Here is a 25,181-nt window from a genome sequence, read left to right as displayed (position 1 = left end):
CAACCCCTCCTCCTTCCCCCCCCCCCCAAGCAGTGTGGGGCTCGTTAGGGGCCAGGAGAACTATAATTAACCCCAGGATGCTAAATAATCCGTGACCCCGCCGCTCCACCGCAGGGGATCAGCGCCTTAAGACCTCGTCTGATGTCCTCCTCCATGACTGATTCCTCCCCCCGCCCCCGTTGGCCAACCTTTGGGCCAGCAGGTGGCCCAGAAGGGGATCACCATGGCTAATCCCAGCGTGGGTGGGCAACCTGGTGACCCGCCGAGCCACCCTGCAGGGGGCCGTGGCCACCAAGGAGCTTTGTCCCGCTGTAGGGGACCCAGAACCTTCAAGAAGGTGAGGGGGGAGCGAGAAGGAAGGTGACAACCAACCCCAGAACCTTCAAGAAGGTGACAACCAACCCCAGAACCTTCAAGAAGGTGAGGGGGGAGCGAGAAGGAAAGTGATAACCAACCCCAGAACCTTCAAGAAGGTGAGGGGGGAGCCAGAAGGAAGGTGACAACCAACCCCCTTTCCCCAGAACGTTTCTGCTCTGTCATCTCCATGGAATTAGAGACACCCCCCCTGCATCTTCCTTGTGGCTACTCACGTCCACCACGAGGAAGCCGGCCGCCTGGATGTGGCGCCGGGCCATGACGTAGCGGCCCAGCAGGTCCTTGCTTCTGTTGCTGAAGTTGGGGAACTCCCACCGGAGGAAGGCGACCCTGGAGGGGGCGAGGGGACAAAGGGGAGGTCCATGAGATGATGCTGAGGACACCAAACCCCAGCCCAGCCGGCAGGAGCACCCGGATCCCAAAGGGAACCAAGGGCAGAAGGGTCTGCTCCAAGCTCTGCCCAGCAGGACCCAGCTTTGTCCTGCTGGAGATGTTATCCTGCCCCCGAGCCACCAGGGAAGGAGGAGGAGAACAGCTCAAGCCTTCTTCATCCCCAGCCCAGGCCTGGCAGCCACAGGAGCGGGGTGACTCTGCCTTTTCCAGGCAGGAAGGAGGAGGCAGCTCGGTCCCCAGGGCCCTGCAGACCCGACGGGCTCCGTGGGCAGAAGCTCTTTGGAGAGAAACCAGCACCACAACCAACGTCCAGCCCCTTCTCCTGCTGAGCTTCCACCGTGGGCAGAAGCTCTTTGGAGAGAAACCATCACCACAAACAACGTCCAGCCCCTTCCCCTGCTGTGCTTCCACCACGTTGGCTCCTCAGAACAACCCCTGGCTCCTAAATGTTACCCCGGGGGGGGTTTGTGGGGGGCTGGCACAGCCCTACCCCAATTTCTGTCCTGTGCCCACCCCCCTCCTGCTCCCAAACGAGCTGGGCACGGCGTCCTTGGCACGCTGGTAGCCCCTGTGGCTCTGCTGTGAGCCGCTGGCGGGGGGGGGCTGCAGGGGAAAGGAGGGCAGAGCCAGAAGCCTCGGAGCTGTGGGGCTACAGGAGAAGGACTTTCCTCCTACTTCTGTGACCCACAACCGTGCCCTGGGCTGTGGTTCCTGCTCTGCCTTCGGAGACAAGTTGTGGGAGAAGATGGGGACAATCTGGGCAGCTGCGATGAGGAGGCAGAGGGGTGTGAGGCTGAAAAATGAGGAGACCTGGGCGCGTTGGTTGGCTCAATAGGAGCCAGCAGCGTGCCCAGGTGGCCAAAAGGCCACCAGCATCCTGGCCTGTATCAGGAATAGTGTGGCCAGCAGGACTGGGGCAGTGATGGTCACCCTGGGGAGGCACTGGTGAGGCCCCACATCAAGGGCTGGGTCCAGTTTTGGGCCCCTCACCACAAAAAAGACCTTGAGGGGCTGGAGTGTGTTCAGAGAAGGGCAACGGAGCTGGTGAGGGGTCTGGAGAACAAGGAGAAGGGTCTGGAGAACTTGTGAGGAGCAGCTGAGGGAGCTGGGGGTGTTCAGCCTGGAGAAAAGGAGGCTGAGGGGAGACCTTCTGGCTCTCTCCAACTCCCTGAAAGGAGGGGGTAGCCAGGGGGGGTTGGTCTCTTCTCCCAAGGAACAGGCGATGGGACAAGAGGAAATGGCCTCAAGTTGCTCCAGGAGAGGTTTAGGATGAAGATTGGGAAAAATTCCTCCTGGAAAGGGTTGTGAAGCATTGGCAGAGGCTGCCCAGGGCAGTGGTGGAGTCACCATCCCTGGAGGGATCTAAAAGCCGGGCAGACGTGGTGCTGAGGGACATGGGTCAGTGGTGGCTTTGGTCAGTGTTGGGTTGATGGTTGGACTCGATGATCTGAAAGGTCCCTTCCAACCCGGACAATTCTAGGACTCTCTAATAAAAAGCCCCTCCCAAGCCCTCGGGTTCAATCCCCTCCACCCACACTGCTCCCGCTGCTCCCCACGGCGGCGGGGAGAGGACCCACTCACCGATGTGCCAGCCGTAGATGGTGTGGACATCGAAGCGTCCCTTGTCCCTGCTCCCCAGGACCCCCACTAGCGCCTCCCGCAGGCTGCTCTGCAGAAAGGTCACCTTCTCCCCCGTTGGCTCCGAGGTGCTCAGCATCTCCGTCGGCAGGAATGGCCCCCGGTACTCGGGGCTTTCCAGTTTGGCAGCAGCGTTGATGTGGAGGAGCTTCAGCCGTAAACTCTGGGCTTTGAGGGACTGGTCACCTGGTGGGAGGAGAGAAGCAGAGGTAGAGACACAGATCGAAGCCCTGGTGGGGTCTGGCTCTTCATCTCCAGCCTGGAGAAGAGGAGGCTGAGGGGAGACCTTATTGCTCTCTCCAACTCCCTGAAAGGAGGGTGTAGAGAGGTGGGGGTCGGTCTCTTTTCTCAAGTCCCAGGCGACAGGACAAGAGGAAATGGCCTCAAGTTGCAGGGGGCTGGCACAGCCCTACCCCAATTTCTGTCCTGTGCCCACCCCCCTCCTGCTCCCAAACGAGCTGGGCACGGCGTCCTTGGCACGCTGGTAGCCCCTGGGGCTCTGCTGTGAGCTGCTGGCCATGGCAACCAGGAGGTGTGGGGCCCAGAGATACACAGAATCCTCCTCCCCCCGCCCCCTTTCTCTCCCCCCAAGCTCCTGTCCCCACGGCAAGGCACAGCTGAGCCCCAGACCCACCTCCTGGCACCCGGCGGCAGCGGCTTCGTCCCTTCCGAGCGGAGCAGATGGGGAGCAGCAAAGTCCTTCACGGGGAGAGGTTTATTTTCACTGTTCACCACCATCTCGGCATCTGCACGGAAAGGAGGGGACACAAAGACCCTCGAGACCCACCTGGAGGCTGGTGACACCCAACACGTGAGGAACAACCAGTCCCTTCCCAAAAAAAAACCCCAATCCTTGCCGGAGCCGCGGAGCAGCCGGGATGCAGCACCCTCCTCGTGCTTCCCAAACATCTCCTTGGGCAGAAAGAGGTGTCCATGGCATTTCACCCCCCCCAGCGTCCCATGGGAAGGGGACACGGGGCTGGTGGCCCACAGAAGTCGCTGTGGCAGCCGGTTGGCCGGTCCCCACCAAGGAAGAGGCAGGGATCGAATTTGACAGGGCTGCAGGAGAGCAAGGGGGGGGGTCCGGGGGGGGGCCAGAGCCAGAAGCCTCGGAGCTGTGGGGCTACAGGAGAAGGACTTTCCTCCTACTTCTGTGACCCACAACCGTGCCCTGGGCTGTGGTTCCTGCTCTGCCTTCGGAGACAAGTTGTGGGAGAAGATGGGGACAATCTGGGCAGCTGCGATGAGGAGGCAGAGGGGTGTGAGGCTGAAAAATGAGGAGACCTGGGCGCGTTGGTTGGCTCAATAGGAGCCAGCAGCGTGCCCAGGTGGCCAAAAGGCCACCAGCATCCTGGCCTGTATCAGGAATAGTGTGGCCAGCAGGACTGGGGCAGTGATGGTCACCCTGGGGAGGCACTGGTGAGGCCCCACATCAAGGGCTGGGTCCAGTTTTGGGCCCCTCACCACAAAAAAGACCTTGAGGGGCTGGAGTGTGTCCAGAGAAGGGCAACGGAGCTGGTGAGGGGTCTGGAGAACAAGGAGAAGGGTCTGGAGAACTTGTGAGGAGCAGCTGAGGGAGCTGGGGGTGTTCAGCCTGGAGAAAAGGAGGCTGAGGGGAGACCTTCTGGCTCTCTCCAACTCCCTGAAAGGAGGGGGTAGCCCGGGGGGGTTGGTCTCTTCTCCCAAGGAACAGGCGATGGGACAAGAGGAAATGGCCTCAAGTTGCTCCAGGAGAGGGTTAGGATGGAGATTTGCAAAAATTCCTCCTGGAAAGGGTTGTGAAGCAGTGGCAGAGGCTGCCCAGGGCAGTGGTGGAGTCACCATCCCTGGAGGGATCTAAAAGCCGGGCAGACGTGGTGCTGAGGGACATGGGTCAGTGGTGGCTTTGGTCAGTGTTGGGTTGATGGTTGGACTCGATGATCTGAAAGGTCCCTTCCAACCCGGACAATTCTAGGACTCTCTAATAAAAAGCCCCTCCCAAGCCCTCGGGTTCAATCCCCTCCACCCACACTGCTCCCGCTGCTCCCCACGGCGGCGGGGAGAGGACCCACTCACCGATGTGCCAGCCGTAGATGGTGTGGACATCGAAGCGTCCCTTGTCCCTGCTCCCCAGGACCCCCACTAGCGCCTCCCGCAGGCTGCTCTGCAGAAAGGTCACCTTCTCCCCCGTTGGCTCCGAGGTGCTCAGCATCTCCGTCGGCAGGAATGGCCCCCGGTACTCGGGGCTTTCCAGTTTGGCAGCAGCGTTGATGTGGAGGAGCTTCAGCCGTAAACTCTGGGCTTTGAGGGACTGGTCACCTGGTGGGAGGAGAGAAGCAGAGGTAGAGACACAGATCGAAGCCCTGGTGGGGTCTGGCTCTTCATCTCCAGCCTGGAGAAGAGGAGGCTGAGGGGAGCCCTTATTGCTCTCTCCAACTCCCTGAAAGGAGGGTGTAGAGAGGTGGGGGTCGGTCTCTTTTCTCAAGTCCCAGGCGACAGGACAAGAGGAAATGGCCTCAAGTTGCACCAGGGGAGGTTCAGGCTGGATATTAGGAAAAATTTTTTCACTGAAAGGGTTCTCAGGCATTGGAATGGGCTGCCCAGGGAGGTGGTTGAGGCACCATCCCTGGAGGTGTTCAAAAGACGGGTTGATGTGGTGCTGGGAGGTCTGGGTTAGTGATGATGCTCCTTGTTTGTTGTGTGGGTGTCTATTTTTGTCAGTTAGGTTGTTGGTTGGACAAGATGATCTTTAAGGTCCCTTCCAACCTAGAAGATTCTGTGATTCTGTAATCTGGTGGCCTGGGTGGCCAGATCTGACTGGGATTCCTGGTTCTGACCCCCCCGGGATAGGTCCCTGCCTGCTGACATGGAGATGCAGACCACCAAGGACCAAATGTTGTGATTCCTGGCCTTGCTTGGGACACTCACAAGAACCCACCATGACCTGGCTGAGCCAAACAGTGTCCTTGTTCGTTGGGGACAAGCCCCATCGCAGCACGATGTCCCTGGTGTGATTTTAGCCCCGGGGTCCCACGGGAAGGGGACACGGGGGCTCAGGGACCACAGGAGTTGCTGTGGCAGCCGTTTGGCCGGTCCCCACCATGGAAGAGGCAGGGACCGAATTTGACAGGGCTGCTCCTCCCCAACAGTCACCATTTTGTCAGGAAATCCCAACCCCTCCCATCTCTTCCCAAGGTCTTGGGGGGGGAAAACGTGAGCAGAGAAGCAAAATGTGCCTTGGGACCTGCCATTTCCACCACATGGATGGGGACAACACATCACCCTGAGGGGATTCAACCCCACAAGCGTCGCTCCAGCCGTATAAAACAGTCAGTTTTGGGCTGGGGAGGCAGAAGAGCAGACACTGGGCAGGAGCTGGGGAGGAAGGCTGGAGAAGAGGGCACAGGAAATGAGGAAGGATGGCCTGAGCTGGCACGGTCATCTTCTCCTTCCCCCATCACAAACAGGCACAAATCCACAGCCCAAGGGGGCTACTTGGGGCTGGAGGCCGTGGCTTCTCACTAGCCCAACCCTCCTGGTGCTGCTGCCTCGTGCTCCCCTTGCCCTGCACAGAGCTGCAGGGGGGGTCACCCAGAGCCCATTGGACAGGAACACATCCAGATGGGGTTTGGAATGTCTCCAGAGAAGGAGACTCCACCACCTCCCTGGGCAGCCTCTGCCAGGGCTCTGCCACCCTCACACCAAACAAGTTCCTCCTCAGGGTGAGATGGAACTTCCCCTGTTCCAGTTTGTGCCCGTTCCCTCTTGTCCTGTCCCTGGGCACCACTGGAAGAAGCCTGGCCCCATCCTCCTGACACCCACCCTTGAAGCATTTGTAGTTGTTGATCAGATCCCCCCTCAGCTTTCTCTTCTCCAGACTAAAAAGCCCCAAGTCCCTCAGCCTTTCCTCATGGGAGAGATGCTCCAGGCCCCTCAGCATCTCTGTAGCCCTTTGCTGGACCCTCTCCAGCAGTTCCCTGTCCTTCTGGAACTGGGGGGGGGGGCACTACTGGTCCCAGTGCTCCAGCTGGGGCCTCCCCAGGGCAGAGCAGAGGGGCAGGATGACCTCCCTCCACCTGCTGGTCACACTCTTCTTGATGCCCCCCCAGGAAACCATTTGCCTTCTTGGCCACAAGAGCCCATCATTGTGCCCTCATGGGCAACTTGTTGTCCACCAGGACTCCCAGGTCTTTTTCCAAAGAGCTGCTCCTGGTTAACAGTTAACAACCCATTAACTCAAATTTAGGCAGCCCAGGCTCAGTATCCCCATTCCCTGCCCCAGGTTTGAGGTTCTGGGACCCCGTCCCACCAGCAGAGATCCCCACCTCACCTCGGATCCGCGCGTAGAAGTTGGGGGCCAGCACTCGCTGCAGGTAGGGAGCCTTGGCCTGCTGCAGCACGCAGAGAGACCACACCAGGTCGGTCAGAAGGTGAGGCTCCAGGTTGTCCAACTCACCTTGGAGCTCCTCGTGGACCTGCAGAGAGGGAAACCAAGAGCTCAGCTCAACGCTGCCGTGCCTCTTGAGGTCACCAGGCAGCTCGAGAGGCCCCCTGAGGCGTTATAGTGCACCCGATTGGCACTTCTACCTGGGTTATTTGCTTTAAAATCGCTCTAACATGACCCTGAAGCTCATGAGGAGCGGTTTGGTGGCCCAGGATGCTGCATCCCTGCTGGGAGGGGCTGACCAGAAAGCCCAGTAGCCACAGGTAACACACCACAGCAGCCAGCCCTGCCCCGAGGGCAGCGTTCAGAAAAGAGGGGGAGCTGGAGGCGATAAACTCTGCAGGATCTGCAATTAAAACCTGCTGTAAATGGAGCTGGAGGGCTCTGAGAACCTATTTGTGGTGTCAGGATCCCAGCAAGAGCCTGGAGCTCTGCACCCCGCAGGGGTTTCTCATCTTAAACCTGGAGAACTTTTCTGCAAAGCTTCAAAAATCAATAGTTTAGCACTTGCTACAAAATCCCCCTTCACGGTGACCACAGTTAGTGCTGGCAGGGGGAGTCTGGGTGCTATTCCCACACCTTGCCCTTCTCTGTGTCCCAGGGAGCTCCTGCTCCCCAGGTTGGCTTGTCCACGAGGGACACACTGCCCTGCAGAGGGACACCAGGGTCCTGCTGATGAGAAACACCCATCTCTGGCTCCTTCTCCTTCTCTGCTGCCACGTGAAAGGCTTGGGCAGGCTCCCAGGTGCTCGGCGAACGCCCGCCCGCTTACACAGCGACAATGCGGCTCCTCTGCAAATCGTCAGCAGAAATCTGTCCCCAAGGAGGTCAAGGTGACTTCCTTCTCCGTTTTGGAGGCCAGCCTGGCTGCCTCCACGAGCTGGGGAAGGCAGGAGGATGCCAAAACCAGCGTCTGCCCCACACTCACCCCCTGCTAAACCACACAGGAGGCTCCCTCTCTGCTCAGCCGAGACAGCCAGCCACATCTCCTCACCCTGGGATGTGACAACCTTCTCCCCAGCTGCCTGTGGCAGCCTCTTCTCCTTCTCCCCAGCTCCTCAGAGCCAGGGGAGTAGCCTCAGGGCTACCAGAGTTGGAGCTGGGAGAGCCACACAGCTCTGCCAGGGAGGGGCGTGCAACTGTCGACACCTATGGCCTCGTTATAAAGAGTTAATTACAGCAATTGGGAGTTCAGGAGGGCACGTGAGCAGCCACAAGGTGCTGGTGGCTGGTGGAAAAGTGACTGGGGCAGGTCATGGACTAACTGGTTCAGCCCATGGACTAACTGGTTCAGCCCTGGCACACAGTCCGGGGAGCCCAGGGTGGGTTTTTAAGCCCGGCCCGAGCTTTGAACCCCCCTCTCCTTCCCATTTCTCACACCTTTTACCACTGGCTGGAGCCACCCCACGCACATTTTCACCTGGGGATGTGCCAGCAGGAGATCTACAGCCTTCCCACCCACAAAGGAGGACCTTTTACCACTGGCTGGAGCCACCCCACACACATTTTCACCTGGGGATGTGCCAGCAGGAGATCTACAGCCTTCCCACCAACAAGGGAGGGAGGAAGGTCGATGAAGAGGAGGAGAAAAGGAAGGTTACCATGTTGAAGAAGTCCTCGCTTCCGCTGGGCTGGAAGTTGAGGCGAGCGAAAGACAGGATGATGCTGCACAGATGGGTGACTGACAGCTGCTTGGTGTTGTCCAGGGTGTACTGGAAGAGACAGGGGACAAAACCAGAGGTTTAGATCTGTCCTACGTGAGGAAAAAAGATTGAAAACATCAACCAAGGACACAACCAGCCTCGTGAAAAGACGGGAAAACGTGAGGGAAAGATCTTTTCCTCCTTTCTTGGGATTTTCATAGAATCATAGAATGGTCTAGGTTGGAAGAGACCCTTGGGATCATCGAGTCCAACCATCTCCCCTACTCTACAAAGCCCTTCCCTAAACCATGTAGGGGGGCATCGAAACGGCCCTTAAACACAGCCAGGGATGGGGCCTCCCCCCCCTCCCTGGGCAGCCTGTTCCAATGCCCGACCACTCTTTGGGTGAAAAATCCCTTCCTAATGTTCAATCTAAACCTCCCCTGTTGGAGCTTGAAGCCGTTCCCTCTCGTTCTGTCACTAATTACCTGTGAGAAGAGACCAGCCCCAACCTCTCTACAGTGTCCTTTCACGAAGTTGTAGAGAGTGATGAGAACACCCCTCAGCCTCCTCTTCCTCATACTAAAATTTTATCCCAGCAGGAGGGAAAGCAGAGCTCTGCAGTGTTCCCACTGGCCTGGTGCTGCTGCAGAAGTGCAGACACATCAACTGGGGCAGAGCTGAGGAGGAGGATGGGGGGAGAAGCAGCTGAGACTGGTCCCAGCTCAGCACGGATTCCCGGTGCTGACTTCAGCGGAAAATGAGCAGTGATTCCTGTCAGAGTCGATTAGAGCCGCCGGCTGGGCCAGAAAAACAGTGATGACATCTCAGGGAGCATCTCTGGAGAGGTTGGGGGAGAACTTCTCCCATCTCCTGGGGACTGGTGTTGGTGGGGGGGAGGTTCCCTGCACCCCCAGACCCTCTCCTCACCTGCGCGATGGCCTCGAAGAGGGGGAGGCTGAGCCACTTGAGGAGGGCGAAGGATCTGATGCAGCGCGTCACCTCCACGGGCGTCATGGTGGCAACGTGGGGGTGGAGGTCGGTGGCTATTTTCTGGAAGACCTGGGGCTGGTGGAAATTCAGTTTTCCTTAAAGGAGCAAAGAGAAAGGGGCAGCCACTTACAAGGAGCTGGTACGGGAGCCGTGCCTGGAGGGGGCCGTGGTGGCCACCAGGGAAAGCACGAAGCTGTTCGTTAGGAGTTTGGAGAGTGGTGTTGCCTCCCTCAGTTGGAAATCAAGTCTCTACTGTGTCCTGCTGCACCCCCCCAGCTCTCAATTCCAGGGCCAGCTCATGGCTCTGGCCTCCACCCAGCCAGTTTTGGCCTCAGTGTCTCCAGCTACAGATACTGGTCCATCCAGAAAAGCCCTGAACTTAAGGGAACATCACACCAGCCCGAGGAACATGCGAGTAACCATCAGCAACCGGCAGCACCAAACTCTGGAGGGCCTTGGGTCAGTGTGGAGACCATCCAGGAGAGGACAGCCCCCACGAGAAGGGCACAGGCAGGCTCTGAGATGAGCTGCAGCAGCAACGATGGGTTCAAACCACCCCGATGCAACAATGTGGCCCAAAAATCTCAGCATTCTGACCAAAAGCCTCCCCATGGCAGCGGTTACAGCGCTGCCGGAGCCAGACCGGCTCCCAAACCACATCCAGCCCTTGTAGTTCTCCACTTTGTAGGTATCAAGGCTGGGGAACTGCTGAGATGACCTTGCCCAATCTCTACATACGACCCAGACCCATATACATCATCTGACCACCCTTCCTGAGCTGGAGCAGCCACAGCCCTTCCTCTGAGAATGGTGCCCTGAACAGATTTGGAGGCCACAACGTGGAGCATCCCCTGCTCTCCTTGAAACTCACTCCAGATTCATCAACTTCAAAGCAATTAAGCTGATAACACCAATGAGAGAAGCACTAGCTCCCTCCAAGGCCAGGTCTACTGAGGTTATTTCTTTATTTTGAGAGTATAACCAACCTAAGGAGACCATCCTGGCCCCACTGGTTGTCAGGAGAGTTGTTCCCACCACCAGAACCTGGACAATCAACAGAAGAAGACCTCCTTCTTGGCTCTCCCTGCTTGTCTGGGCTTTCCACTGGCTACCGACAGGAAGAGGAGAACAGGACCACACAAAAACTACATGGAAATAGGAGCCAGAGAACTAAGGATCATAAACCAAATCATCAATTAGTGTGCTCTGCTGTTAATAGACCGGTTGTGCACTGGGCCTGTCACCGTCGTGTATCTGGTGGCTCTGGTTTACCCTGTGGTCAGGAACATCACCCACTAGGACCTTCTTGGGTGGAAAGAAATCAGCTCTTTTAGTGCCACTGTCCCCATGTAAACAGTCTGTCCCTCCCCAGGGCTCCTGGTGGCTCGCTCTTGGTGGCTTCGTTTTGGAAGTAAGGAAATGGAGACCAGGGTTCCCCAAGAAACTCACGGCCACCGGAGGAGGCAAGAGGTGATTTGGGACTTTTTGGAGGATCCTGGCTCACCAGCTGCCCACGCTGCAGGGCAGAGGGGCTCCCTGGCACCCCGAGCACCCCTCCACAGCCCTCCATCATCACAAATTCCCCTTTTTGCCACACACTGGAAACAAAATGGAATATTTGGGCTCCCTGGCACCCCGAGCACCCCTCCACAGCGCTCTCTCATCACAAATTCCCCTTTTTGCCACGCACTGGAAACAAAATGGAATATTTGGAGCTCACTCTGCTCGTGCTTTGAGCTAGAAACTACCAGGCTGGAACACTAGGTCACGCACCCCACCAGCCTTTCTCCTCCATCCAACCTCAACACCGTGCTACCAACGTCACCAAATCCCCACTCCAGAGCCCAAAATCTACCCCACGTAACGTTCAGCAGGTCCCAACACTTACCATAAGCAAAAATCAGGTCCATCAGGACGTTGAGGCTGAGCTCAGGGTGCTTCTGGATGAGGTGGTAGGACAAGGCTCGCAGCAGGGGGACGCAGCGCCGGTTCTGGTAGGCGAGAGCCAGCGTTATTTTCCGGATGTCATCGGGGTTGAACTGTTCAGCGAGTTCCAGAGCCTGCCAAGAAAGGTTTTTTGAGCAAGGATGGGAAGGGAAAGCACAAAGGGAGGTGGAGATACAGGGTTTATTTGGAGTGGGACGTGCCATCGCTACCGGTTTGAGGGTGGCAGGGACTGGAATTGGTGGGTGTTTCGCACACAGCGAGGCTGAGGAGCTGGGATCATGGGATCATAGAATGGTCTAGGTTGGAAGAGACCCTTGGGATCATCGAGTCCAACCATCTCCCCTACTCTACAAAGTCCTCCCCTACACCATGTCCCTCAGCACTGCATCTAAACGGCCCTTAAACACAGCCAGGGATGGGGACTCAACCCCCTCCCTGGGCAGCCTGTTCCAACGCCCGACCACTCTTTGGGTGAAAAATTCCTTCCTAATGTTCAATCTAAACCTCCCCTGTTGGAGCTTGAAGCCGTTCCCTCTCGTTCTGTCACTAATTACCTGTGAGAAGAGACCAGCACCAACCTCTCTACAGTGTCCTTTCACGAAGTTGTAGAGAGTGATGAGGTCTCCCCTCAGCCTCCTCTTCCTCATACTAAACAGTCCCAAGGATCAAGCTCACATGGATGGAGGATGAGGGGAAACAGACCTTCATCCTCCCAGCAGAGCTCAACCAGGATCTCCCCACCCCTGGTTCTCCCTCCCACAGCTGCCAGAACCTCAGTGTCCAATCCCCTTGTGGGTCTGGGCACCGTAACACTCTGTCAGACAAAGACCAAGAGAGAAAAAAAACCACCTTCTGTTGGGTCAGCACCCACCGTCATTTCTGCTTCGTTAGCAGGACAGTGATGAGGTCTCCCCTCAGCCTCCTCTTCCTCATACTAAACAGTCCCAAGGATCAAGCTCACATGGATGGAGGATGAGGGGAAACAGACCTTCATCCTCCCAGCAGAGCTCACCCAGGATCTCCCCACCCCTGGTTCTGCCTCCCACAGCTGCCAGAACCTCAGTGTCCAATCCCCTTGTAACATGCTGTCGGGCAAAGACCAACAGAGAAAAAAAAACACCTTCTGTTGGGTCAGCACCCATGGTAATTTCTGCTTCGTTAGCAGGACGCTCACCCAACGTCGTTAATTTGGGCTCTGCAGAAGCTGACAACCCCGTAAGCTCCAGCTCCAGCGTTCTGCCTCGTCACGCGCCGGTGTCTGCAGCATTTCTTTATCCCCAGGGTCACGGGAGAGGGACAGTGGGGGTTTTGGAGCTACAGATTTTGCTGTGGCAGCTTTTTGGCCAGTCCCCAGCACTGACTGGCCAAGGACTGAATTTGACGCAGCTGCAGCAGCTCCCACCCAAAGGATGTCTCCTTCCCACCCAAAGGATGTCTCCTTCCTTGCTCCTGCGAGCGACAAAACCAGGGACCCACGGAGCACGGGAGGGGACAGATTTGCCCCCTCTTTGAAGATGATGGGTGACAGGAGGGACACTCCTTGTTCCAGCCCCCCCCCTCGCTGCCTGGCTTGTGCAGAGAGGGAGAGGAGGATGTTTTTGGCAGCCGTGTTACGCTGGCTCTGGAAGTCACCCCTTGCCAGCAGAGCTAAAGAAATTCAAGCCCGTTCTCTGCCAACCCACCGTGGCCATGAAGCAAAACCCATCTGCTCAGCCCACCTTCCAGCAGGGCAGACCAGTGCAAGGCATCCACTAGCACCAGTATGGACTGGGAAGGGGCTGCTGAGTGCCCGTCCTGCCCCTGGGTTGGGGCAATCCCAAGCACAAGTCCAGGTTGGGTGGAGAACGGATGGAGAGCAGCCCTGAGGAGAAGGACTTGGAGGTTCTGGGTGGGGGGAAAGCTGGCCATGAGGTGGCAACGTGTGCTGGTCACCCAGAAACCCCCCAAAACCTGGGCTGTGCCCCCCAGCAGGGCAAGGGGGGGATTCTGCCCCTCTGCTCCACTCTGGGGAGACCCCCACCCAGTGCTCCCTCCAGCTCTGGGGCCACCAACAGCAGAAGGACATGGAGCTGTTGGAGCAGGGCCAGAGGAGGCCCCGGAGATGCTGGGAGGGCTGGAGCCCCTCTGCTGGGAGGGGGGGCTGAGAGAGTTGGGGGGGTTCAGCCTGGAGAAGAGAAGGCTCCAGGGGGACCTTGGAGCCCCTTCCAGTCCCTCAAGGGGCTCCAGGAAAGCTGGGGAGGGACTCTGGATGAGGGAGGGGAGCCAGAGGAGGAGGGGGAAGGGTTTGACCCTGAAAGAGGGGAGATGGAGCTGAGCGGTGGGGAAGAACTTGTTTGGTGGGAGGGTGGTGAGAGCCTGGCCCAGGTTGCACAGAAAGGTGGGACATGCCCCATCCCTGTAAAAAGTCCAGGTGACATTGGACAGGGCTTTGAGCAACCTGATTTAGTTGAAGATGGTGGTGAAGATGGTGCCACCAGGGCAGAGGGTGGGATTGGATGGTCTTTAAGGTCCCTTCCCACCAAAACCATTCTGTGATTCTACAAATTAATGCCCTCACACAGGATAGGCTGAAGGAGACAGTGCTCTCCCCGGGTGGGATTGGATGGTCTTTAAGGTCCCTTTCCATGGAAACCATTCGGCGGTTTTATGAATTAATGCCCTCACACAGGATGGGTTGAAGGGGACAGTGCTCTCCCTTCCACTGCTGTCACCTGGGGGAGGTGGCCTATCAGAAGGGAGGTGGAAGCCTATACCTTGTCCTCCAGCCGGTCCATCAGAGCTGGGGAGATGTGCCCAACCTTCCCCATCAGGGTCACCACGGTTCGGGTGCCCTCCAGCTCCGTCCAACGCAGCTCCAGCTTCTTGATGACTTCGTTGAGCAGCTTGTTCTCCTTCCCCTGTTTCACGGCCAAGAACTCTGCCAAGGAGGCCAGTTGCCTGAAGGTGAGACGCCGCAGCCGCCACAGCACCTCCTGCTCCACCGACTGCATCTCCCTCCTGCTGCTCTCCATCCCCAGGGAGTAGAGGCTCTTCAGGAGGTTCACCAAGGTGTTATTCCACACCTGAGAAATCTGGGCAGCAGAAAGAAGTAAGGAAAAGGTGTTGGTGAGAGAAGACATGAGAGTATGCAGTTGCCACCACACCAAACACCAGGCAATGCTCTGCCTCTACACAAAGAGCTGCAGAACTTTGAAGGGGAGACAAGAGTGTCCTCCTCAGCCCGAGGACATCCTGCTGTCCCCACCACCACCACGGGAGAACTCTGCTCCTCCTCACAGTCAGAACAGACTGGAATGACCCAGCACCCTGGTGAGGAAGAGAAAGCTCAGTGCTTGGTACCACAAGCTGAAGCCACACATCGATCCCAGCGTCGTGGAGGAGCCTCAAGAGGTAATTCCACATTGCTCATGGAGCTCCCGTGTGGGTGGTGAACTCCCTCTGCCTCAGAGAAGGAAGTTACACAGATTTCCTACTGGGTGAAATATTTAACTAGACTTTACCCTTCTCTGGAAGCTCTGAAGCTTCCTGGTGTGGCTGGTAAAACCAAGAGCGGTGGGAAAATGATAATTCAGGGGCAGAAACTTGAGGGTTTCATGGGGAATGCCACGAGACCCCAACTCATCACCTCACATCAGACAAAACTCATCCTAAATGTTCCAAGTTCTCTCCAATGTCTCTGAAAGGAGCCTGGGCACGAATCCCACCAGTTGCTGGGAGCACCAGGACTTACCCAGTCCCACTCTGCCCCCAAAACTCCTCTGCCTGGCCACTGCTGGGAGCCCTGGCAGAGCAGGTGGTTTTCCACCAGTTTTCCACCAGCTTCCATCTCCTTTGGCATCCATCAGGGAATGCCCTTCTCTTTATATCTCTTTCTATCCAGCCCAGGCTTCCCAAGCTGTGCTGTGCAGCAGGAAAAGGAAATTCCAGCCTGAAAGCTCTCCTGATTTCTACGAAAACAAACACAATCCTTAGAACAACGTTGATTCTGATGGGCCTTTCAGAAAGAATCACTGCACCAGCCGCCCTGGTACGGAGCCCAGGGCCTGCCTGACAACCCCCTGAATGATTTTAGGAACAAGGAGATGCTTCTCGGAGTGAGGGTGCAGGAGACAAGTGAGGCAGCGCCGTGAGATGATGGATTTCAGGCAGGAGGGAGCAGAGGGGTTTGGGCAAACAAAGGCTTTAACTCTCTGGCCTGTCCAAATTCCAGCGTTTCCACCACACGGCAAATTCCTAAAGCCCTGCTCAAGCACAATTCAGCACCTCGGGCACAAAACCGACCCGAGGCTAAAGCCTGAAAAAAAAACATATCACAGATTAGGATGCAGCTGGGGAAAAAAGAAGCCGAGCTTTGTGATTTGCTCTAGGTTACTCAGAAGGTCACAAGAAAAACCAGATTGATCCCCTGGCTGATCCCTCGCCTTTTTCACCCATTCAGGCGGAGAAAACCGCGTCTCGCAGCCCGTTAAGAGCCCTTTCCCTCCATGCTGCCCTGCCCCACGCCTCATCTCCTCTTCAAAACCTCTGCCTCGTCGACACGAGGACGTTGTGAGCGGATTAATTTTAATTTCTTTGCATCACAGCACCTTCCCACCTACAGGGTGACCTCTTAGATCCAGTTATCTCTGCCGGCGGCTGTGGTAACAGCTCGTTGGAGACGGATCGTGGCGTTCGCAGAGAGGTTACTTGCTTTACATCTCCAAATCTTTACATCTCCAAAGCCTGTAACCACTGGTGTCCCCCAGTGGTCAATACTTGGACTTTAATATATTCATCAGTGACCTGGACGAGGGGACAGAGTGTATCCTCAGCAAGTTGGCTGATGATACCAAACTGGGAGGGGTGGCTGACACCCCGGAGGGCCGTGCTGCCATCCAGCGAGATCTGGACAGGCTGGAGGGCTGGGCAAGGAAGAACCTCATGAGGTTCAACAGGGAAAAGTGCAGGATCCTGCACCTGGGGAAGAAACATGTCAGGTACCAGTACAGGTTAGGGGTGGACCTGCTGGAGGCAACTACTGAAGAGAAAGATCTAGGGGTCCTGGTGGACAGTAAAATGACAATGAGCAAACAGTGTGCTCTTGTGGCCAAGAGGCCAATGGTATCTTGGGTTGCACAGGGAAGAGTGTGGCCAGCAGGTCAAGGGAGGTCATTCTCCCCCTCTGCTCTGCACTGGGGAGGCCACAACTGGAATCCTGTGTCCAGTTCTGGGCTCCCCAGTTCAAGGGGGACAGGGAACTACTAGAAAGAGTCCAGCGAAGGGCAACAAAGATGATTCAAGGACTGGAGCATCTCCCTTAGGAGAGACTGAGAGAGCTGGGACTCTTCAGTCTGGAGAAGAGAAGGCTGAGGGGAGACCTTATCAATGCCTACAAGTACCTCAAGGGTGGGTTGAAGGAGGAGGGAGCCAGACTCTTTTCAGTGGTTCCCAGTGACAGGACGAGGGGCAACGGGCACAAGTTGGAACATAAGAGGTTCCACTCAAATATGAGGAGAAACTTCTTCACAGTGAAGGTGACAGAGCCCTGGAACAGGCTGCCCAGGGAGGGTGTGGAGTCCCCTTCCTTGGAGATTTTCAAGACCCGCCTGGATGCTCCTGAGTAACATGCTCTGACAAGCTCTAGGCAATCCTGCTTCAGCAGGGGAGTTGGACTAGATGATCTCTATGGTCCCTTCCAACTCTAAAATTCAGTGAAATTCAGTGAAAAATTCAGTGAAATCCCCAGCCACGTCCCTCTCGGCGGTTCCCCACACTCCGGTCACGCTGCCTCGCCTGTCACATCGCTCATGCAGCGTGACAGCACGGCTTGGCCAGCTCTGGGGCATCCCTTCTCCACCCGGGGGGGGTTCCCAGGGACACAGGTGCCCCCTTGATGCGTGGTGACAGCGACACGGGAGCATGTAGATGAGCAGGAGGAGTATTTTCACTCCAAATAATAGAGCGACGTGGAAACATTTCAGGTCAATGGAGCTGAACAGGCTCCCTGAGGACAAATCCCACCTCTCTGCTGTCCTCAGGCAGGTTTTAGGGAGCAGAGATTAGGGAGCAGGAGAAATAAGAGGTGTCTGTAGAACACTTGAACCCCCAGAGCTCTGGAAGGAACCTCAGCAAGTTCAACGAGGCAAGTTCAGAGGTTGAGGCAATCCCCAGAACCAGCCCAGACTGAGGGAGGGGTGGAAGGAGAAGGATTTGGGGGTGCAGAGAGGGTAAAAGCTGGCCATGGGCTGGCAACATGCACTGGCAGCCCAGAAAGCCCCCCACATCCTGGGTGGCATCCCAGCAACGTGGCCAGCAGGGCAAGGGGGGGAATCTGCCCCTCTGCTCCTCTTTCTGGAGAAGAGAAGGCTCCAGGGAGACCATCTGGTGGCCTTTCAATATATAAAGGGGGCTTATAAATAAGAAGGAGAGACTTTTTACTGAGGCCTGTAGTGACAAAGAAGGTCAGCGGAGCTGGTGAGGGGTCTGGAGACCAAGGAGAAGGGTCTGGAGAACTTGTGAGGAGCAGCTGAGGGAGCTGGGGGTGTTCAGCCTGGAGAAAAGGAGGCTGAGGGGAGACCTTCTCACTCTCTCCAACTCCCTGAAAGGAGGGGGTAGCCAGAGGAGGGTCGGTCTCTTCCGTCTCTCCTCCCAAGGAACAGGCGATGGGACAAGACGAAATGGCCTCAAGTTGCTCCAGGGGAGGTTTAGGATGGAGATTGGGAAAAATTCCTTCCTGGAAAGGGTTGTGAAGCGTTGGCAGAGGCTGCCCAGGGCAGGGGTGGAGTCACCATCCCTGGATGCGTTTAAAAGCCGGGCAGACGTGGTGCTGAGGGACATGGGTCAGTGGTGGGTTTGTCAGTGTTGGGTTGAGGGTTGGACTTGATGATTTGAAAGGTCTTTTCCAACCTAAACGGTTCTGTGATTCTGTAACAGGCCAAGGGCAATGGTTTTAAACTGAAAGAGGGGAGATGGAGCTGAGATGTGGGGAAGAACTTGTTTGGTGTGAGGGTGGGGAGAGCCTGGCCCAGGTTGGCCAGAGAAGCTGTGGCTGCCCCATCCCTGGAGGGGTTCAAGGGCAGGTTGGAGGGGGCTTGGAGCAACGTGGGCTGGTGGGAGGTGTCCCTGCCCAGGGCAGGGGGTGGCACTGGGGGGGCTTTAAGGTCCCTTCCCACCCAAACCATCCTGTGATTCCTCAAAGTGGGTCCCAGGAGCTGTAGGTGTGTCAGTAGCAGCCACCTGGGCCACCACCAGCCACAGCGGACAGCGCTGAATTTGATGGAGCTGCCGAGGTGTGACAGCACAACACGAGGAGCACGGGGCACTGGTTCCCTTCAGAAGCCCCATCTCACCCAGTGGCTTCTCTGGGGCTGTGAACTGGTGAGAAGAATCCCAGTTGACTCCAGCAAGACGCCCGGGTGGGACATGGCAGGCGCCAGCAGCTCTCAGCAGGACACACAGGCTGTCCGGCCGCGTGGCTCTGACACCTCTTTGCCACTAAATGACAAAGGAGCAGCTTTATCTCACCGAGAAAACCAAAAATTCATGGAAGCAGGAGGAAGGGAGTGTTTAACGAGGATTCTCTCTCTGTTACGTTTTGTCTCTGGTGCAAAAAGCAGCACTTTTAGACAGAAATAATCATGTGTCCTGCCCAGAGCTGATAATTTCCCCTCCTGATTCCTTCCACTTCATTATTTTTTTTTAACTTGAAAAGGCAAAGTACAAACCCTAAACAAGCAGCCCGCTCCAGCCAGTCACACCAGTTCAATCCCAGGAGCACTGGCCGCTTTTCACCTCATATTCCTTCCCCTAAACACTTCTGTGGTGAATTTCACTGAATTTTAGAGTTGGAAGGGACCACAGAGATCATCTAGTCCAACTCCCCTGCTGAAGCAGGATTGCCCAGAGCTAGAGCATGTTACTCAGGAGCATCCAGGTGGGTCTTGAAAATCTCCAAGGAAGGGGACTCCACACCCTCCCTGGGCAGCCTGTTCCAGGGCTCTGCCACCCTCACCGTGAAGAAGTTTCTCCTCATATTTGAGTGGAACCTCTTCTGTTCCAACTTGTGCCCGTGAGGAGGGAACCCACCTGGGAATCCGTGATGCCGACGAGCTGCTGGAACCGTTCATCCTGCAGGATGCTCTCCGTTTCCAGTTTTTTTTCTGCCGCGAGCCGGGAAAGCTGAGTGATCACCAGAGAGGCTTGGTTGCTGTTAAGCTCATGGAGCTCACTCAACTGGAAGAGTTCCTGAGGGCTCGTGGCTGTTTCAATCAGTTCCCCGATCATTTTGTGCTCGGGATTTCCGCTTTCCTCCACCTGCTCTTTGACTGAGAAGCCATCTGCCCAGCTGGAAGGGCTGGAAGCATGAAAAAGAGCCGAAGGGGCTTGAGGCAGAGCTCTTGCCATCACCACCTTCCCCGCTGGCACCAGCAGAGAAGCCGGGACTGCCGAGGGAGTGGAGAGGAAGGCACCCAAGTGCCGCCAGCAGCAGCGGCGCACCAAGCGGGCCGCCATGGTGGAAGGTGTTGGGGGGAGGGAAAGGAAGGATGGTCACCAGCTGGAGGTCAGCGCCGCATCTCAGGAACGCTAGGAAAGGAAAAGAAACCCTTTAGGAGCTGGAGAATTTCATAGAATCATAGAATTGCCCAGGCTGGAAGGGACCTCCAAAGGTCATCTAGTCCCACCCCCCCGCAGTCAGCAGGGACACCCCCAACTAGACCAGGTTGCCCAGGGCCTCGTCAAGCCTCACCTTGAATATCTCCAGGGAACGGGCCTCAACCACCTCCCTGGGCAGCCTGTTCCAGTGCTCCACCACCCTCACAGTGAAGAACCCTCTCCTCATCTCCAGTCTAAATCTGCTCCCCTCCAGCTTGAAGCCATTGCCCCTCGTCCTGTCACTGCAGGCCTTTCTAAACAGGCTCTCCCCAGCCTTCCTGTAGGCTCCCTTCAGGTACTGGAAGGCTGCTATTAGGTCTCCCCGGAGCCTCCTCTTCTCCAGGCTGAACAACCCCAGCTCCCTCAGCCTGTCGTCTTCCCCCCCCGGGGCCTGCTCTCCCCCTGAGCCCGCCCGATTTCCCTCAGAGCCGCCCCGGGCCCGATCCTCCACCCTCAGTCTCTTCCCCTCACAGCCCCCAAGCCCCGGTTCTCCCCTCCCGGGCCCCTATTCTCCCCCGTCCCGCCGCCGCCGGGCCTGACCTCTCCCGCCCCAGCCGCACACCGGGCCGGCAGCGCATATGCGCCAGCGCAGAGTGATAGCGTCATCTCCCCCCGCGGCCAGCTCCTATTGGCTGAGGCGCCGGCGCGCGAGATGCGCCACTTCCGGCGCGCGGGCGGCCGCGAGGGGATGGCGGCCGCCATGATGGACCATGGTTCAAACCGAGATCCCAACCGCGGCCTCTCCCGCTGTCCCCGCCGCCCGACCCGGCCTGGAGCGCGGAGGGAGGCCCTACCTGAGGCCGTGGGTCGGGCTGGGCCCGGTTTGCCCCTCCAGGCCGCCATTTTTTGAGGCCCCGCGGTGGTAGTGTGGAGTTGGGGGGGTGAGGCCAGGTCGCTGTGGGGCAGCCAGCGGGAGGGGCCGTCGGGGCTGCCCCTCTGCCGGCCCGAGCCCCGCTGCCGTCCTTCCCTGGCTCCCCTCCTTCCTTAAGCCCCCTTAAAGCCTCGCCATGGGGGTGTTCTGGCGTTTTCAGGGGAGGTTTTTCCCCTCCTTGCCCTTCTCTGGGGCTGCTCTAGGGCTGATGGGCCGCCATGACCTCGTTGAGGTTGTCCCGAGTTCTCCCTGTGTTTTGTTTTCACAGAATCTTCTAGGTTGGAAGGGACCTTAAATATCATCTTGTCCAATTGTCAACCTAACTGACAAAAATAGACACCCACACAACAAACAAGGAGCATCATCACTAAACCAGTCCTCCCAGCACTACATCAACCCGGCTTTTGAACACCTCCAGGGATGGTGCCTCAACCCCCTCCCTGGGCAGCCCATTCCAATGGCTGATGACCCTTTCAGTGAAAAAAATGTTTCCTAATATCCAGCCTGAACCTCCCCTGGCGCAACTTGAGGCCATTTCCTCTCGTCCTGTCGCCTGTGACTTGAGAGAAGAGACCGACCCCCACCTCTCTACCCCCTCCTTCCAGGGAGTTGGAGAGGGGCCACCTGTGGGAAATGAATAAAAGACAAATAAATATGTGGGTTGGCAGGAATGAGGAGGGGCAGCTCCGTCTCACGGTGGTCAAACAAAGCCGGAGACTGATTTATGAGGAGGGTATTTCTCAGGTGTCGGGGCCTCGGTGGTTGGTTTTGGGGGTGTTGTTTACACTCTCACACACACACAGTCAGCAGAAGGGAGTTGACCTGCGTGGAGCTGTGTGAGCATGGGGTTATCCCGACTAAAGCTGAGCCAAAAATGGCCAGGCAGGATTTCGTGTCTGTTTTGAAAGGGGTGAGCCCGCTCGAGGTTTACTCAGGATGCTTAAAAATAGTATTTCGAGGTCTTGATACTGGTTTTGATCGCTGTTAAATCCTGGTGCACCCTCCCGTGGGACCCAGGCTCTTGGGTCAGGTGCTGTCTCCCTACGGAACGTCCCCTTCTGATATCTGGAAGGATTTGGGCTCCGATAAAAGGCAGATGACTTTGCCCACCTTGATCTTGTGTGTCACAAAGGGACAGGAGGTCTGGCAGGGACCGTCGGTGCTTGGTGTCCCACCAGAATCCAATTTTCTGCATGACTGAAGAATTTAGAAGGAATTGGGAAGAATTTGGAAGGACTTTGGGAGAACTTGGAAGGAATTGAAGCATTTGGAAGGAATTTGTCTCCCCCAAAAGCTTGTCTCCAGGTGAAGAAGTGTGGAAGGGCTGGCAGGGACCCTACTGAGAGCTGGCAAGTTGCCCAGGACCACCTCCAGTTGAGTTTTGGGTTCTCCAAGACCAGAGACCCCATAACTGGTTCCTGTGTTGGTTCGTGGTCACCTTGGTGTCCACCAAAACCCCCAAGGCCTTCTCTGACATGCTGCTGGGTGGCCCCCAGCATGTCCTGGTGCCTGGGGTTGTCCCTCCCCTGGTGTAGGATGTGGCACTTCTCATTGTTGAAGCCCATGAGGTTCTCCAGCTTGTGGAGGTCCCTCTGGCTGGCAGCCTGACCCTCTGGCCCATCAACCACTCCTCCCAGTTTGGTGTCATCTACAAACCTGCTGGGGGAAGCTCATCACAGCAGTCCAGTGCTCAAAGGGTGGTGGCTTTCAAGGAGTCAAGTGGAGAAGAGCATGGTACAAGTTGCACCAGGGGAGGTTTCTCGTCAGCTTAGGTTGTACAGTGAGACCAGTTGGAGACCAGTTGTTCACTGGAAGAACCTCCCCAGGGACACAGTGGAGACCCCGTCGCTGGAGGTTCTCAAGATGAACCTGGATGGGAAGCGAGATTATCCCACCTAGGGTCCCTTCTCCATGGAAAGTTGGACCTGGTTGGACTTGGATCTTTCCAGGACCAACCTGGGCTGTCCTACGAGTCTGTGATTGGCAGCATCCACCCTGGGGACTTCCCAGGTGCCACCCACCAGCCCTGACCCGGGCACACTTGTCCCCGCTTGATTTACAAGCTTCTGGGAGAACATCCTTGATGGCCTCCCAGCCAGGAGCTCTGAACCTGTTGGGTGGCTTTGGGTTTCCCCTCGCTGTGCAGACGGAGGGTGAACGGAGGGTCATCTCCTGGGTAGGGTTCTTTGACGTCCTCCTAGAGGTTCCTGCTTGGTCTTGGAGAGGGTGACCGGTCGCAGGGCTGGAGTTTGATCAAACACACCTTATTTGCCGTGAGGAACAAATGTCTCCACCACCCCACCCAGCCATAAAACACCCCGGGACAGGTGGAAAGCCCCAGCTGTGGGGCACAGTGGCTTCTTCGTCCAGCCCTCCTGGAGGAGAATGGGGGTGAGAAACCCAACATGGTGGCACCCGACATCCCCATCAATGCCAGGTCGGCTCTTTGGTGGTCCCCTTGGGGTGCACCTTGCCCCAGCGTGGTGGCACCCTGTGTCCCCATCAAACCCTGGTTGGTTCTTTGGTTGTCCCCTTGGGGTGCACCTTGCCCTGCTGTGATGTCACCCTGCATCCCCTTGGGGTTGACCTTGTCCCGGGGTGGTGGCACCCTACGTCCCCTTGGGGTGCACCTTGCCCTGGTCTGGTGGCACCCTATGTCCCTGTCAAACCCAGGTCAGCTCTTTGGTGGTCCCCTTGGGGTGCACCTTGCCCCAGTATGTTGGCACCCTATGTCCCCTTAGGGTGCACCTTACCCCGGCGTGGTGGCACCCTATGGCCCCATCAAACCCCACTTGGCTCTTTGGTGGTCCTCTTGGGGTTCACCTTGCCCCAGTGTGTTGGCTTATGGTGCCCAGGGCCAGCACCCTTTGGGGCCAGCACCCTCTGGGGCCAGCACCCTCTGTGGCCACCTTGTGACTTGAGGTGACAGCAAACAAGGTGGGACGGACTTGGCTCCTGGCTGGGTTTGTCCCACTGGGAATTTCCTGGTGAGACCAGGAACATCTCGAGCAGCTCCTATAAAAGAGGTCCTTGTCCCTGTGGGTGACAGGAGGCAGGATGACGCCCCGCCAAGCGGTGTCACCGCTGCTGCTGCTTCTCCTGCTGCTGGGACTGGCCAAGGCCACCACGCACGGGCCGGATGGATCCACGCTGGAGTTGCCCGGATCCGTGTCTCCGTCCCCACCGGAGCTCCAGGCCATCAGCTACAGGGATGTCATCGCGGCGGCCGTGGAGCTGCTCAACGCCAGGTCCATCAGCCCCTACATCCTGCAGCTCCGGGAGGTCCATCCCCGGCCCGGTTGGGTGAGTGCTGAGCTCCTCCAGCTCGGGAGCAGGATCTGGCCCATTTTGGGGCTGGATACAGCCTATTTTTGGGGTGAATCCGGCCCATTTTGGGCCTGGGTCTGACCCTTCCCAGGGATGGAGCCCACCCAGTTTGGGGCTGTGTCTGAGCCATCTCCAGGCTGGATGTGGCCCCTCTCGGGAGTGGTTTCGGGGGCTGGGCGTTGGGGACGATGGTGCCATGGGTCCCTGGTGGCTTTTGTCCCCTCTCCCAGCCCGGTGACCTGCAGGGACGCCAGGAGCTGAGCTTCACCGTGGAGGAGACCACGTGCCGGGCTCCAGGGATGGCCACCACCGCCTGCAAGAGGCGCTGGTTCGGGGTGAGGCTTTGTCCCCAACATGGGGACACTGAGGCACGGGGGTGGTGGTGGTGGTTTGGGTTCCTGGTGGCCTCATCTCACCCGTGTCCCCTCTTGTGTCCCCACAGACGGTGACATGGTGCCGGGGCAACGTCTTCCTGGAGGACCAGCAGCCCACGGTGGAGCTCTCCTGCGAGAAGGTGCCCACGGTGGTAAGAAGGTGGCACCTTTGTCCCCTGATTTCACCACCCTTTCCCCTCCCCAACAACCATGGGACGTGTCCCCAAGGCGGGAGGGGTGGGGAAAGGTCACCCAGACCTTCCCCACCCCATCTCCCCCCTCTTCCTCCTCCTCCTCCTCCTCCCCCCAGCTCGGCCATGCCCGCAGGACCAAAATCAGGGATTTTTTCACCAAGTTGAAGGACCGTGTCAGGGGATTCTTCCGACGCGGGAAGACCTGGATCCGCGACAAACTCAAACTCAAAAAGTCCAAACCCTGAGGGGGTGACATTGTGTGTGTCCCCCCCCCTTCTCTCTGTCCCCCCCCCAATTCTTTGCCCCCCACCCGGGCGCTCTCCTTGCAATAAACGTCCCTGCAACGCTGCTCTGGTGTCACCTTCTGCCCCC

At 57.4% G+C, this 25,181-nt stretch overlaps 2 protein-coding genes across 2 annotated transcripts in view; one reads left to right on the top strand and one right to left on the bottom strand.

Annotated features, from left to right (window-relative positions):
- The window catches only part of TBRG4 (transforming growth factor beta regulator 4), a 21,805-nt gene extending 1,155 nt beyond the window's left edge, over positions 1-20,650 (bottom strand). Inside the window, exons 1-10 of the mRNA XM_014955484.1 lie at positions 20,584-20,650; positions 19,477-19,974; positions 14,166-14,483; positions 11,354-11,525; positions 9,403-9,560; positions 8,431-8,541; positions 6,716-6,860; positions 4,462-4,704; positions 3,041-3,152; positions 591-705 (exon numbers count right to left, since the gene is read on the bottom strand). Of these exons, the coding sequence (XP_014810970.1) occupies positions 591-705; positions 3,041-3,152; positions 4,462-4,704; positions 6,716-6,860; positions 8,431-8,541; positions 9,403-9,560; positions 11,354-11,525; positions 14,166-14,483; positions 19,477-19,902 (1,800 nt within the window). The 5' untranslated portion in view covers positions 19,903-19,974; positions 20,584-20,650. The remainder of the gene's footprint in view (positions 1-590; positions 706-3,040; positions 3,153-4,461; positions 4,705-6,715; positions 6,861-8,430; positions 8,542-9,402; positions 9,561-11,353; positions 11,526-14,165; positions 14,484-19,476; positions 19,975-20,583) is intronic.
- Positions 20,651-23,971: 3,321 nt separating this feature from the next.
- Positions 23,972-25,063, top strand: CAMP (cathelicidin antimicrobial peptide). The gene is made up of 4 exons (XM_014955479.1): positions 23,972-24,217; positions 24,472-24,576; positions 24,684-24,767; positions 24,926-25,063. Exons 1-4 carry the CDS (start codon positions 23,972-23,974, stop codon positions 25,052-25,054), a joined length of 564 nt encoding a protein of 187 aa, XP_014810965.1. The 3' UTR covers positions 25,055-25,063.
- The last annotated feature ends 118 nt before the right edge of the window (positions 25,064-25,181 follow it).

The sequence above is a fragment of the Calidris pugnax genome, unplaced genomic scaffold, assembly GCF_001431845.1.
Source record: "Calidris pugnax isolate Ruff unplaced genomic scaffold, ASM143184v1 scaffold266, whole genome shotgun sequence".
Classification (NCBI taxonomy): domain Eukaryota; kingdom Metazoa; phylum Chordata; class Aves; order Charadriiformes; family Scolopacidae; genus Calidris; species Calidris pugnax.
This window is presented reverse-complemented; position numbering and strand designations above follow the sequence as displayed.

Bases quoted from the DNA above. Each gene is read 5' to 3' on its own strand.
- CAMP (XM_014955479.1), top strand. From the start codon at position 23,972: ATGACGCCCCGCCAAGCGGTGTCACCGCTGCTGCTGCTTCTCCTGCTG. The intron at 24,577-24,683 runs GTGAGGCTTTGT...GTGTCCCCACAG, and splicing joins GCAAGAGGCGCTGGTTCGGG to ACGGTGACATGGTGCCGGGG. The intron at 24,768-24,925 runs GTAAGAAGGTGG...TCCTCCCCCCAG, and splicing joins GCGAGAAGGTGCCCACGGTG to CTCGGCCATGCCCGCAGGAC.